Here is a 14,566-nt window from a genome sequence, read left to right as displayed (position 1 = left end):
AGAACTTGCACATGTTTTTATTCCCTCCCACAACAATCGGGGTTGCACCCAAATCAGAAGTGCATTGTGGGTGTTGAAGTCTTGAGCATCTAAGTCTTTAGCCAAATTTTCCATCTTGCCAGCAGTAAATTTCCTCTTTAAGGAGGAAGCACAGCTTACCCACAGGCACATCTTACCCCACTCCAGATCTAGAAAATTATTTATAGGGTGGCATGAGGACTGTGAGGGCTGGCAACACCAAAGCAAGCACGCATTCAATCATTCATACTTTATCTCTATCATCTATTCTACATATACTATCATTAAAAGCAAAATATAGTCTCAAATGGCAGTCATCTGGTCCAAGCACCAATGGCCCGTGTGAATGATTAGCGATCCAATTGAAATGCATCTTATGTGGTTGTTTCAAGTTGGAAAAGTCCATCTTGAATCTTCACTGAAAGTTAGGGCAACAGCAACACACAGGTGTCAAAAGGGCAACCAAGCTGCTGCCTCTACTTACTCTACTGTTAAATGTTTACTGACATAAGGCATGTGATCATATTATATTTGGTGCAAGTATGGACTCACATTCGCATTTAAATTTAGATTAATTACATGTCATAGGGTGCCACTGGACAATTTCAAATGAATGTGAGGATATCCGCTCAAAAACTTGAAGCATTTATCTCAAGGCCCTTTTCATTTTTATAAAATATTTCTTGAATATGGGAAGCCTAACCTTATGATTGCAGTTTAAATGTTTGTTTTATTATTTATACCAAAAAAAGTAAATAAGTGTGCATGAATAGAAATTGTATACTATAAATGATCTTGAAAAATACAAATAAAATGGTTTTCATTTTAAATGGACAGCAATATATTTAATCATGTCTAGTAACTTGGGGGGAAAAAAAGTTTAATTGGGGTCTATATAAATAAACATTTAATAAACTATAAGCATTTCACAGATTTCTACATAATTATACAAAACTATACTGTCAGTGCGATCTAGTTTAACAAATGAACTAGAACAATGCATTTATTTCCATTCAAAAGGGTGAAAACTGATAGAAAAACATTAGGCTTAAAAGATTCCATATCCCTTGAAAAGATTAATATCACAGCCTTCGTCTTTCAGTTGAAATGGCTGATAGCGACATAAATTCATTAGGGGTCCAATTCACTGTTCAATTCCATCATCTCAAGAAGAGTTTATTAATATTATGCAGGCTACTTAAAAGACACACAAATCACAAGGGGTAGCCCTTTAAAGTGCAGCTGCTACAATGTGGTACAGAAAACACTGGTTACATTAATATAATATACTGGGATGGCAATACTTCTTCTTAGGGTGGCAGTTGCCACCCCAGTAGATCCGCCCCTGCCCCACTCACCACTACACATGCATTTACCAAGTCAGGCACAGAAACATGACCTGGAGAGAAGAATGACAAGAGAGTGCTAATCAACTGCAGCTGCGCCCACACTACGATTAAAGTGCAAACAAGAAACTGAACTCTTAAAGGGTGTACATCAGAGTAAGTTACGCCCTCTGTCCCGCTTACCCACCCTCCCTCTCTCTCCCTAATAATGGGGGCACAAATTGGGTCCACTCTCTCATTGGCATTTACACTGGCACAGCAGTCTGATGAAGGGCTCTTTATGAGCTTTGATCCTGTTTGGTTTCCATCTAATGATCAGCTGACTTCCCCTCAGAGAGCTGCGCTCAAGCCGCATGTTCTCTGCCACTGAGTTGTGTTCTGCCCTGAGTGAGTCTAATGTGTAAGCATGCACTGGTTACCCACAGCAAACAGCGTTCTAGGATCTAGAAATGTTTTTGCCATGCTGGACTGGTGTTTACTGCCTGTTTGATAATATTCTGCTGGAGCCTGGTTTCTGGGGACCAGCCGCAGGGGCCCCACAACGATCAGACATGCCTGTAGTGATGCAGAGACGGGGAATAGAAACAGAAAGAATTTCACAGGGCGTGTAATGTGCGTATAGTCAAGGAAAGAGTTTTATGTGTTTAATATAAAAGAGAAGGATGCTGGTAGAGAGAATGAATTATACGTGTATGTTTTACAGCTTACGACTCGACCGATTATAATGTGCATATGTGAAGTGGCTGTGTTTTGTGCTGCTGCTTATATTTATTACCTATTATAATTTGCGTCCATCAAATAAAATATAAATAAAAAAAGAAAAATAATTATATAATTTTATGAGCTACCATTCATCTTACTAGATATTACTATAAATGAAATGCTTTGCAAATTAATGGTATGTCTTATAATTCTATAATTGATTAAAATAAATGTATTTGAGTTTAATTGGACTCAAAATTATATATATAATTTTTTTTTTTGGTTACATTTTATTTTAAGATGTCTTTGTTACACTGTATTTATTCAGGTACTGAGTAATAATAATTAATTAAAGCTGCAAGCAGCGATGAAAGGGCCCTCGCACCCGGGGCCACCGGCATGCATTTAAGTGGTTAAATATAGGAGAAATATGGCACTTCGATGTGCCACACTTCCTGTTGCCAGCAGGTGGCCCTATGACTAACTGAATATTGGCATGTAGATGTCTTCAGGTCAGGACTCTTAGCAAACGCGAAGTTTGGTCGGACATTGTATGCCTGAGTTACAACTGTTGATGACGAAACATCAAACTTTGTGAGGCCGCCACGGACACGCCCTTTAGCGAAAACCTCAAGTACTTCACAATATAACATCACCAAGGCCTTTAGATTAGACTGACCAAATTTGCACACAATTCGGCAAAGAAAATTCAAAATATCTCACTTCCTGTTGGTTTTCAGATTTCGTACCAGGAGACTTTTTTGTAGGGTTGTTACATGTGTGTACCGAATTTCATACCTGTACGTGAAACGTAGTGCGGGGGGCACTTTGTTGAAAATTTGTAGGTCTCGCTATTGAGCCATTTTGCTACACCTAATTCTGAAAACCATAACAGACATACATTTTCGCCACTTCTGACGTGTGTGCAAAGTTTCATGAGTTTTCGAGCATGTTTAGGCCCTCAAAAATGCGATTCATTTCGGAGCCGAAACATTAGTCTTTGTCAGGCCGCCACTGACTGCAGAATGTCTTCATCGAAAACTCAGGATCATTACAATATAACATCACCAAGGCCTTAAGATTAGACTGACAAAATAGAATGTTGTTCTGGTTAAATCTCAATGAGGAGTTAATCACAGTGTAAAACATGTCATTTCCTGTTGCCAGCAGGTGGCGCTATGCCTGTAACCGAATATTGGCGTGTACATGTCTTCAGGATAGAACTCTAAAACGTGAAGTTTGGGGCAGGTTGGACATTGTATGCCTGACTTACAACAGCTTCCTGTGTCATGGCGAAACATCAGACTTTGTGAGGCCGCCACGGACACGCCCTTCAGGGAAAACTCAAGATCTTCTCAATATAACATCACCAAGGCCTTTAGATTAGACTGACCAAACATGATGTTGATCTGATTCAATCTCTAGGAGGAGTTAGTTGAAGTACAACGTCTGGAAATGGCAAAAACTGTAAACATTTTGCAGAGAAAATTCGAAATATCTCACTTCCTGTTGGATTTTCAGATTTTGCTCTTTTTTTGTAGGTATTGGGCTGGTACATGTGTGTACCGAATGTCATACTTTTATGTGAAACGTAACGTGAATGGTGCTTAATTTAAACTTTGTAGGTGGCGCTATCAAGCCATTTTGCCATACCTAATTCTGAAACCGATATTAGGCGTTAATTTTCACCAGTTCTGACGCGTGTGCAGAGTTTCATAAGTTTTCGAGCATGTTTAGGCCCTCAAAAATGCGATTATTTTCGGAGAAGAAGAATGATAGGCAGAGCAATTAAACCAGGGTCCCTAACTATGTACTTATTATAGGGTTAGGGTACGATTAGGGTTTGTTTGGGGGTAAGTTGCATGTAATTATGCATACTTTACTGTTATTACTACAGTAACTATATGTAACGTGTAACAAGGACACTGTAAAATAAAGTGTTACCAAATATTTTATGAATATATATAGTTCCAGTGAAAACAAGAGAATTGTGATATAATACCATGATATAAGAGTCTGGTCATACGCCTCGCCCCTAGTGTGTGACGTCATTATTTACACTGCACTAAGGCCAAGAACACAGTTTCCAGCGGAAACGTATCACCGCTGGCTCTCTCCCTCACATGCAGATTCACAAACAAACACGCGCCGCCTGCGGTCCACAACAGTACATTTCTCCGGTCCAGGTGTGGGCCCTGACCATCTGCGCCCTGCCTGTAATTAGTACAGCGCTGCGTGGCATCATTCAACCGGTGTTTATTTGCTCCGAGCGGCGCATATGCCCACACGATGCGAGCGGGTCTCGGCTCTGCCACACTGTGTGCCTGTGCTATCTGCTGGGCACAGGAGGAAAAGCACAGTCACCGGCTCTTCCCTGGCACGCTTCTTTAGCTTTGAGGCTGTAGAACAGGATTTACGAGCACCTGTCACAGGGGTATGTGCACCAAAGCAAACAAACAGCTCGTCTCCTCCCCCACGAGCGCAAATCATCAGGGGGAATGTGGCCACCCAGTCCCTGCTATCATTTTAGCACCGTGCAGTGTGTGTGTTTGAGATGTTCTGTATACACACCAGATAAAAACTGAGAAATTATGGACACAACCATTCTGCATGTGATGTATGTTCAAAACACTGCATATATCTCAGCGGTTATGAGTCCCTGCTGTCGGTGACTGTGTATACAATAGACAAAGTTTAACAACATGTAACAACATAACATATACAGTACAAATCATGCTGAGAATAACACTCTCCACAAGGTGCCAAAACACAGTCTTTGTCCTTTATATCCACAAATATTTAGGCCCTGGGCACCAATGGTGTGAGGTTTTTTTTTATTATATATATATAAATATATCTATTATTACAAATTTCCTATTCTCTCCTCTCCTTCTTTTTGGTTCTGTTTATTTATTTATTTATTTATTTATTTATTTATTTATTATTGTTTGTTTTTAGATTGGATCACACACTTTTAAATCTAATAAAATTTGTCTTTTTTAAGAGAAAACTTAATATATATATATATATATATATATATATATATATATATAATTATTAAAAAAAAAATTTGGTAGCATTGTACACTCTAAAAAATTCTGGGTTAAAAAGAACCCAAGTTAGGTTCAAAATGAACTAACCCAGCGATTGGGTTGTTTTAAGCAAACATTTAACCCAACCGCTGGGTTAAAACGACCCATTCACTGGGTTAAAACAACCCAATTGCTGGGCTAGACCTTTTTCAACCCAGCATTTTTTAGAGTGTATCTTTCTCTCTTTTCTAGCTGCTTGTTTTGAGAAGTGTGCAAATTATAAGAGTTTTTTTTTGTTGTTGTTCAGGCCGCAATCTGTTAGCTGCGGCATTACCTAAATACTAACTGATATTATAGATAATTTAAACCTATGCAAAGTGTTTTTTGGATATATTTGTAATAAGTATGTTGTTTTTTTTAATCTAGTGATAATGACAATACTTCATCCGATGATGATTCTAATGAAAAGTACCTGAGTGACCTGTTGCTATGGTTACTTCTTCAGTGGCAGAGCATTTATGTACTCGAGTATTTATTGACCGCAGAGATTTTTTTAAACCTTTTTTTAAAAAGAAGTCTCTTATGCTCACCAAGGCTACATTTATTTCAATTGATCAAAAATAGTTATATTATGAAATATTATTATGTTTTCTTTTTTAATACATTTTAAAATGTAATTTATTCCTCTAATGGTAAAGCTGAATTGTCTCATGATCCTTCAGAAATCATACTAATTATGCTGATTTGCTGATTTAATGTTGAAAATAGTTGCGTGCTTAATATTTTTGTGGAACCCGTGATACCTTTTTTACAGGATTCTGTGACGAATAGAAGGTTGAAAAAACTATTTTATGTGAAATAGAAATCTTTTGTAACAACATAAGTCACTTTTTAACAATTTCACCTTTTTTGTTCGTATGTCATTATTCACTTTAAATGAATCATAAAAAGTTCATGGTCATTGTCCCAAGATATACAGTCCTGTCATTATTCTGAAATCTGAAGCATTGTTCAACTCATTACTGATGTTCAGACAATTATGAAGCACCATGTTCCTCCTTGATTTGCAAACACTTTGTTATATTTGATAAAACTAAACAACTGTATATTGATGTAAATAAATTCTACTAAATCGACACTCTTAAGATGAATACACTTACAGTAATACAGTGAATCACTTTACATTTTTCCTGCCATCAAGCACTGCAGTGTTCTTGCATAACAGTGTGTCATGTTGTTATTTGCTTCATCTTCCTCTCTCGCTTTCTCAATCTCAATCTCTCTCTCTGTGTTTTTAATACAGCAGAGTTGCAGAGGGAGGGAAGCATCGAGACGCTCAGCAATAGTTCTGGCTCCACCAGTGGCAGCATTCCCCGGAACTTCGAGGGCTACCGATCCCCTCTCCCCACCAATGAAAGCCAGCCCCTCAGCCTCTACCCCACTGCATTCCCCTAAAACCAGCCGTCCCACCCAAGGAAACCTCTCTGTCGCCTTTGGACAATCTTGACATTACAACCACAGCACATCACCCCATGAGAGAAGCCTCTCTCTCTCTTTGTGTGTGTTTTCTTACCATCAAGCTCCACTATATCTTTTCTTTGGTCTTTGAAATGTGGATTTTCCTTTAATCAAACTTGGCATGTAGGAAAACCTTGTTCCATGAGGCCCGGAGTTAACGTCCTTTGTCATTCACTTCCCTTGTAGATTCATGTTAATGTACAAGTGCACGTATATTAACCTTGATGGGTCGGATGTACCGTAGAAGGAATTGGTTGGAGTTGCCACTTTTCACAAAGGCGTGTCATATTACCAATATCATTATCAATCGAACTTCCAGTGTATATCTTTACTGAGCATGTGCGAGTGTTGTGTGTGAGAGAGACAGAGTGTGTGTTCATCAGATAGGAGTCCTGATTACCTCTCAGTAGTTGAGTTTAGGTTTGAGCTTATAAAGCGTTACACTGATTTCTTTTTTTCTTTTTTTCATTAGACAAATAAGTAGATGTACCGTAGTTAACATTTGAATTGATTTGACTTTTATAGATAATTCAAAATGGTTATGTTTACAATTTAATCTTGTGTTACATTATAGTGTTCGTTATTCCGCACATTTTATTTCCTGTATATTTGATTAGCTTGTTTGTTCTTGGCTTTATAAATTCAGTGGATTCAAATAGCTTTCAATTTTGGGTAAATGTGAAACGTATTGATTCTATGTTCGATTGCTAATGCTTCCACGTTTTATTGGGTTTATAGGATGTGTGTGAGGCTGATATAAAGCAGGGGCGCTATTGAGGATCCACAGCGAGTTTCATTCAGCTCAGGTGATTTAGACACTACCCAAAAAACAAAACAAAAAGAAAAGTAGTTCCGTTATTATAATCATCATTATCATCTATAATTTTGTATTAGCTTGTTTATTTAACTCTTTTAAATTGCTCTGTTTGAGGAATGTCTTTTAACTTGCTTAACTGGATGTAACATTTTACACACACACACACATCTATTGATTAATACCATTTAAACTGATATAAGAACTGTGAATACACGGCCCTAAAGAGCTGCTGTTGGCTGACAGCTCTGTGCATGGAGAGGAAACATTAGGTTATTAAACGAGGTTATTCAGCATAATTCATAACGGCATTCAAGTTGGCATGACTTTCAGTCTGAATGCAGTGCACAAGCTTTGTATGGACTACAATATTTTTTGTAATAATGCTTACGCAATGTTATCTTGAAATAGGAATTTATGCAAGTGAATTTAACAAGTCTTCTGTACACTTGTGTGTTTGCTTAATACAGTATATGCATTTTGACTTTCACAGTTCTTTCCCCTTGTTAACTTACCTTGCTTTCTCCTGAATATATTTGTTATACAAAAAACGAATAAATGCATTTAAATGACGAGATACAAATCTGGCCTCGAGGCTACAAATCTCAATCACGGCAGTAAAGTCCGCAGGCTGAGATTTCTTCCGTTGCTGCTTTGCTTTGTTTCATGATATTATAATGAAAGGTTTATTTGCAATAGCGGTGTGTTATTAAAATTCTTCATCAGGAATTTATCAATGTTATAAATGTGCATTAGGTAACAATATATAATAACAGGTGTCATTTTCTTATAAAAACACAATTCTTTTATTATGCAACTTAACCTGATATCCAGCAGACAGACAAAACCACTAACAAAGCCATTGTTGTGTCATCACAGTGATCTTTATTGTGCAGAGTCAGACAGGCAGAGATATATTGCATGCAAAGAAGCAAAAGGTAACTTTTTCCACTATTACTACTAAACTCTTAAGCATCTTCAGGTGTCTCAACACTCTCACCTTACACACACACAATCACCCTTAAACAGAAACGCTGCGCACAGTGTTCCAAAGGCGACGTGAAGCAGTCATCTAGATGGTGTGGAGGACAGTGGCAGAGCTCGCACTCTCCGTCTGAGAAGGTCAGTCCTCGTTTCTCTCTGTCTCCCTCCAGACCGCCAGTGCCACCTTATCACTGGAGCAACAGCCTATAAATACCAACAGAAGATAGCGGGCATTTCAGTGAGGAGTGTCAGAGGTTTCCTCCTCTCTGCGGGGTCACAAGGCTGCTGTGCAAATTTGTACATTTAGTTGAAGAAGCATTCATCTATAAACAGTCCGCCGTTTAGTTGCTCTGCCACTGATACACAATCTACCAGAGTCAATCTGTCAAGGCTTGTTGGCAATCCATGTAAGATTTTGTGGCTGTTTGTTCCAAAACACTCCTCCACACTCCATGTATCCCAATGGGAACGGTCTCCATTCAGTAATTCAGCTGTTTTCTGGCACGGCTGCTGGTCTTTCCCCCTCTCGGAGGTCGTTCATCTCTTAACTACTATCTGAACTAATGTTCCTCCAGAAAACTTAAGATGTCTTTAAGGGGATAAAAGTATCTCAACCACCAGTATATTAAAGTGTATTTTCACTGCATTTTTCTTAACACATCAAACTTGTGTTTAATCTTCTATCTTCTTTGTCCTACCAGCAGTCTTGTTTTTCCAACTTACAAATTTGATTGAAAAAAAAAAAATATGTGGAAATAAAAGTATGTTTTTAGATGTTAGTGGACCTGTTGAATTAAAAAAAGACATCAACATTGTTAATGCTCTAATTTAAAAACATTACCATTCTGGTAAATGTCTCCTCTTTTTTTATATTTAGTCTTAAATATATCCAGCTCTGTTACTGCGATTTTGTACAGTATTGAAATTAATTTAACTTAAACACATTGTAGTGTCATGATGACCTTTAACACAAGGCTTGTAATATCAAATTAAAAAACTGTGAACCCTGTTATTTTGTAAAAGATATCTATATTCCAGCATATATTAAAATGTTTTAGATTACACAGTGCCATTCATTGTCATTATAGACAATCTCTAATAAATTCACATTACAAATCGATTTTTACAATCTATTTGCGCGGTTTATGATACTAACGAGGGAGCTAAAGTGTTCTCTATAATGTATTTGATGTAGGCTATGCTATATAGGCCTATTTACGACCTCGATATTTCTATACAAAATAAATAAAACATGTTTATAGGGGCTGATTGTAAGTTGGCTGTTGCCTTCCAGTAAACCGTATCACAATTTTGTAATCGCTTCGTGTTGTAATTTGTTATTTGTCAATCAGACGACTTCTATAAAGCACTCATCTCCACAACTATTTGAGAGACAGTAAACTGGATAATAACTGACAGCTCCTGGTGATTTAAGAGGGTCAGTGTTGACATTTATGTGTGTGTGACACACACACACTCTATTTTTCAATTAGCCGCTGAATAGCCTCGATTAGATCAACTTATCTTCAGGATCCCCACACCTGGACGCGCATCTCATCAGTGTCCTGATCGAAACGATGGGCGTCTGTGTGCTGTTTACAGGCTTATTGCTAACACATACAGTAAAGACAATCTTCCTTTATCTTGAATTCATTCTCACTGAATAGCGCCGGATTGATCGTGAGAGGGTGCCCCCCCATCCCTCATTTACTATCCTGATAAAATGACAAGTTAACTTTCCTATTCGAAACGTTCATGTGCAAACATGATTTAGTGAAAATGTAAAAAAGAAAGTTAACCAAGTCGGAACAACATATTTAGTGTCATAATATTGAAAGTATATATTTTCACAGTACTCGAGACATTTCTGATTTGAGGTAATAAAATGACTTAAAATGTAGTAGTAATGCTATTGATGCTTATTGTGACTTTATACAATTACCAATAGGCTAAGTAAAGTAACGGTTAGCTGAACCGATTAAAGAACAAAGATTCTTAGATGTGTGTGGCATTAAAAAGAGCAATAAAGAACGATCAATCTAGTATTCTTACTGCTGTTTTAAAATAACAGAATAACTGCACGTGCCACAAAAAGAAAGAAATGAAAACAATGGAAAATAAAATGCCCATTTAACGAATGATAGGTCTAATTTTATGTCCCTGGTGTTTCAATAATTAAAAAAACATAGCTATAGCCGATTATTAAAACTACTGTAGCCTATATAAGGAATCGTCCTGCTCAATGTACAAACTTAGCCTACACTAAAATTGAAAACGTTTATTGCTTTTTTTTAAAGTTTAATTAACTTTTTGTGGTACCAAAGATCAAATCAGCATTTCGCTTTTTCGACCATTCTGAAAACGTAATAGAAAAATAATAGGCAATAAGCGAGTAAAAAGACGGAATGGTCCATTAAAAGTTAAATAAATGGAAACAAATGTTTTTTGGGTTTTTTTTTTACATAATGGTGTAAAGAGTTTAGTGTATCACTACATCAATTTCGGAGGTAATGCCATTTTTCTCAAACACAAATAATTCAAGTAGTCAAAAATTACAAAAGGGTAAAACACTTGTTGCATATAGACGGAACACGAGGCTTAATCGCTGAAGGGGAAATGATGGGTTCAGCATCACACCAGACAAAAGCTCAGGGGACCGAGAAAGTCCTGCGTGTGTGTGTGTGTGTGTGTGTGTGTGTGTGTGTGTGTGTGTGTGTGTGTGTGTGTGTGTGTGTGTGTGTGTGTGTGTGTGTGTGTGTGTGTGTGTGTGTGTGTGTGTGTGTGTGTGTGTGAGAGAGAGAGAGAGAGAGAGAGAGAGAGAGAGAGAGAGCATAAAGGAAACAAACAAGCCACTGATTTGAATTAGGCTAGGCCTATAACAGTGTGACATTTAGAGGTGTAACATTTCTGTTCGCAGAGCCTTATAAGCTTGCTAATGTTATTAATAGGCTAAGTAGGCTATATGTTTTAAATAGGTTCTTGATTGTAACATTTTAAAAGTGTTTTGGGTTACACAATCTATGGCTGTATCAACAGGTTATTGCTTTTATACGACGCAAGCATAATACAGAACCTGTTATTATTTTCAGGGTCTCTGGATGTAATGTTTGCGAAACAATTAAAAATGTGTAATTCTACTAAAGGCGTTCAGTGTGTTAAACTCATGCTTGGGGAAAAAAAGTTTAAATTAAGTGAAAAGACCATAGTTTCCATGTTAAGGCTTGTTTTAGTCTGGGATGATGACACTACAAGGGCTGCAGAATGGGATGATGACACTACACAGTAGGCTATACGGGCTGCAGAACCAGGTACACTGATTCCCTGAGCTCATTAGAGCGCCCCCACCTGTTACCTGAAAAAGGTGTAACTTCAAATCATCAGCAGTCGTGCTACGTCCAAATCGATGGAAGCGTCGTTTAAAAAGCAGATGTAGTCATTTCGAGTGTGTTCGAAAAGTTCGAAATGATCAAAACATTATCAGGGAAATAGGCCTGTTAAATTAGTATAGCCTACTAGCCTACTGAATAGGCTATTTACCAAAACATTGCATGAAATGTTTTACTATTTCCATCCAAGAGTATATTAAAACCAAATAATTATATCTTGATTGTTTTGCAGCGATTGTCGGTTGTTGATCACTATATTCATGACTTCGAATCATGCTTCTTCCCTTAATGCCTGACACCAGGTTTATCCGCACTGTGAGGATCCTCACAGAAACGAATGTCTTTATCACTATTATTATATTTCTATATAGGCCTAGTTAACTGCCGCTTTCAAACATATACCATTTGCCTAGTAAAAGTGCTATAACATGCTATAGCCTACATATTTAGCCATATTTTTTTTAGTATTTGAGCTAATACTGAATTCGACTATTTTTTTTAAAAGTTTTAATCTATATCTCTAGCCAAATTTCTCGACAAAAATATTCTCACAAACAGCAAAACATTGAAAACAGGACATCTGTGATTCTCATTCAGCTGCTGTTTTGTTCTAAATCTCCTGATATCAACAGGTTTGTGTGAGGATTAAGGTTTAGCAATAGCATCACCTCGGAATAAAGACTATCGTGTCTTTGAGATGTCCTCAGAAAGCGACTTGTGTGCTTTTGTGCCTATTTACTTTTTAGGCATGTGGGAGAGAAGAAACCGGAGCTGTCTATAAAATTGTTGTTTCGCATCTATCAGGTAGCCTAGGCTACGGTGTGTCGATGTCCAGAGGGGGTTCTGCTGAATCAGGTGGGGGGGATGCAAAATGGACCACGCGAAGAGCAAATTGTACGACTTGGCAAAATAAGCACGAACATATCAAATACACTGTCCTAATGAAAAAGAGGAGACATGGGAAAATGTATACAGGGTGTGTGTGGATGGGTAGTAAGAATGGAGGAGAGAGAGCTGGACGGAAGGGAGGAGGAGAGAGGGGGCTGCTAGCTGGTGGAGGCGCTGGGTATACATGTGACAAGGGGAAATATGAGGGACTTTGACAGGTCTTAAACGGTCTGGCGCCAAGGCCTCAGTCTACCGGCTAAATATAGCAGGAGAGATGATGCAGAGAGATGATGAAAAGATGAAAAGAAGGAGCAACAATGTAAAAGCAGAAAAAAGGAGCAACGGTCATTTAATGATCAGCCCTAGAGGATCATCTGGTTTCATATATGTGAAGGTATTGCAAAGGTTTGCGTTATCTTTTTGCAGGAACATATTCATTTCCTCAGAACCCTGGCAACACAATTAGACACATTGTCTTAACAGCGGACACCGTCTCAAGGACACACAAGCTGACAGAAGCAGATCAAGCATACAAGTTTGGCATCAGGCTATTTTTACCTAGTGAAAATGTTCTCTGGTCGAAGCTTATACAGACAGACAAACCTTTAACCTTGTTTTTCATCATTACAATCATCATTACTTTTTCGACGCTTCGTTGTTTTGGCAGTAAACAGTGGCGGTGTCGTGAAAAGTTTTTCAGCATGAACGCTTTTTAAATTATGTGTGATTAGAGCTCAGCGCATGATTAGCCTACATTCTTGTCGGTTTAGATGTGTGCAGCGGGGAAAAAATAAATCTGGCGTAATTGCATAGACTTTGTTGATGTAATTACTTCCTTAAGTATATACATAGAAAACCATTACCATTTCCATGTGTGGTTAATCACTTCTCAATCCAAATCACTCTCTGTCGAAGCCCATCAAACAATGGCTATTGATTAGTCCTATTTCAACAACTTATTGCAGGTAAAAACACTTCACACACCTTAAAAATGTGTATTTTCATAAACAATCTTTAATATTTACACCAAATCCACTAGATAGGCATGTTGAATGTGGGAACGATATTTCCAGAGTCAGGAAAATAGTTTAATCGCCAAACCAGGAGATATTGCCATATATTTTCTCTCTAATTATTTGTTAAATATATATCAGTTTTTTTTGTATAGATGTTTGTATTAATTAGATTTTAAAACAATATTAGTACACGCCTAAATACTGTAAATTACAATGAAACCCAGCACATGAGAGATATTGGCTTATTTTATTTTCATCAGACATTTGAAATCACGTGGCTCTTAATTTTAGCTTAAATAATGATTTTATTTCAGGAGAAAACTACTTTTTTTAACTTATTGTTTGTCATTTCGTTTGGCTATTTGAACATCTTTCATTATAAAAGCAGAAAAAAATATATTTTTCATTCATATACCTACAGCTAGGCTATCTATCCTGTCGTACTAGAAATATTGAACATGTTTCGTAATATAGGCTAATTGGTTTATTTTCATTCTATATTGCTATTTCGGTATTATTTCCACAAGTTTTAAAAGCAAATTGTACCATATTTGAGTAATTAGCATATCTTTACGGTAGGAGCGTGCATATCCCATAATTTAGTCTGTTCACTCGTGGCGTCGGCAACAAGTGTCTGCCTACTTTATCTCGGTTTTCTCTGTTCACGGTGCAGATTTAGCTATTCTTATGCATTGTTGTGGTGTGAATGTGAAATTTATGACAATAATGAAATTGCTAAATATTCTTGTTATTTTTAATTAATATGCTATTTAACACCCAGTTCGATAACACGATATAAAATAATTTTACAAATGTTCTTTTTGCTGTTTTAATGACATGGCGACGTAGGCTAATTGGCAAT

General features: G+C 37.3%; 1 protein-coding gene across 6 annotated transcripts in view; it reads left to right on the top strand.

The window, feature by feature from the left end:
- The window catches only part of bcas3 (BCAS3 microtubule associated cell migration factor), a 260,966-nt gene extending 251,824 nt beyond the window's left edge, over window positions 1-9,142 (top strand). For 4 of the 6 annotated variants that reach the window (XM_079824037.1, XM_079824042.1, XM_079824041.1 and 1 more), the window contains one exon: window positions 6,402-9,142. In XM_079824037.1, the coding sequence (XP_079680163.1) occupies window positions 6,402-6,553 (152 nt within the window). In that variant the 3' untranslated portion in view covers window positions 6,554-9,142. The remainder of the gene's footprint in view (window positions 1-6,401) is intronic. The other 2 variants (XM_079824039.1, XM_079824043.1) reach the window with 1 other exon arrangement.
- Window positions 9,143-14,566: the final 5,424 nt, after the last annotated feature.

The sequence above is a fragment of the Gobio gobio genome (assembly GCF_949357685.1).
Source record: "Gobio gobio genome assembly, chromosome: 8".
NCBI classification, from domain to species: domain Eukaryota; kingdom Metazoa; phylum Chordata; class Actinopteri; order Cypriniformes; family Gobionidae; genus Gobio; species Gobio gobio.
The sequence above is the reverse complement of the archived record's forward strand: the minus strand, read 5'-3'. Positions and strand labels throughout refer to the sequence as shown.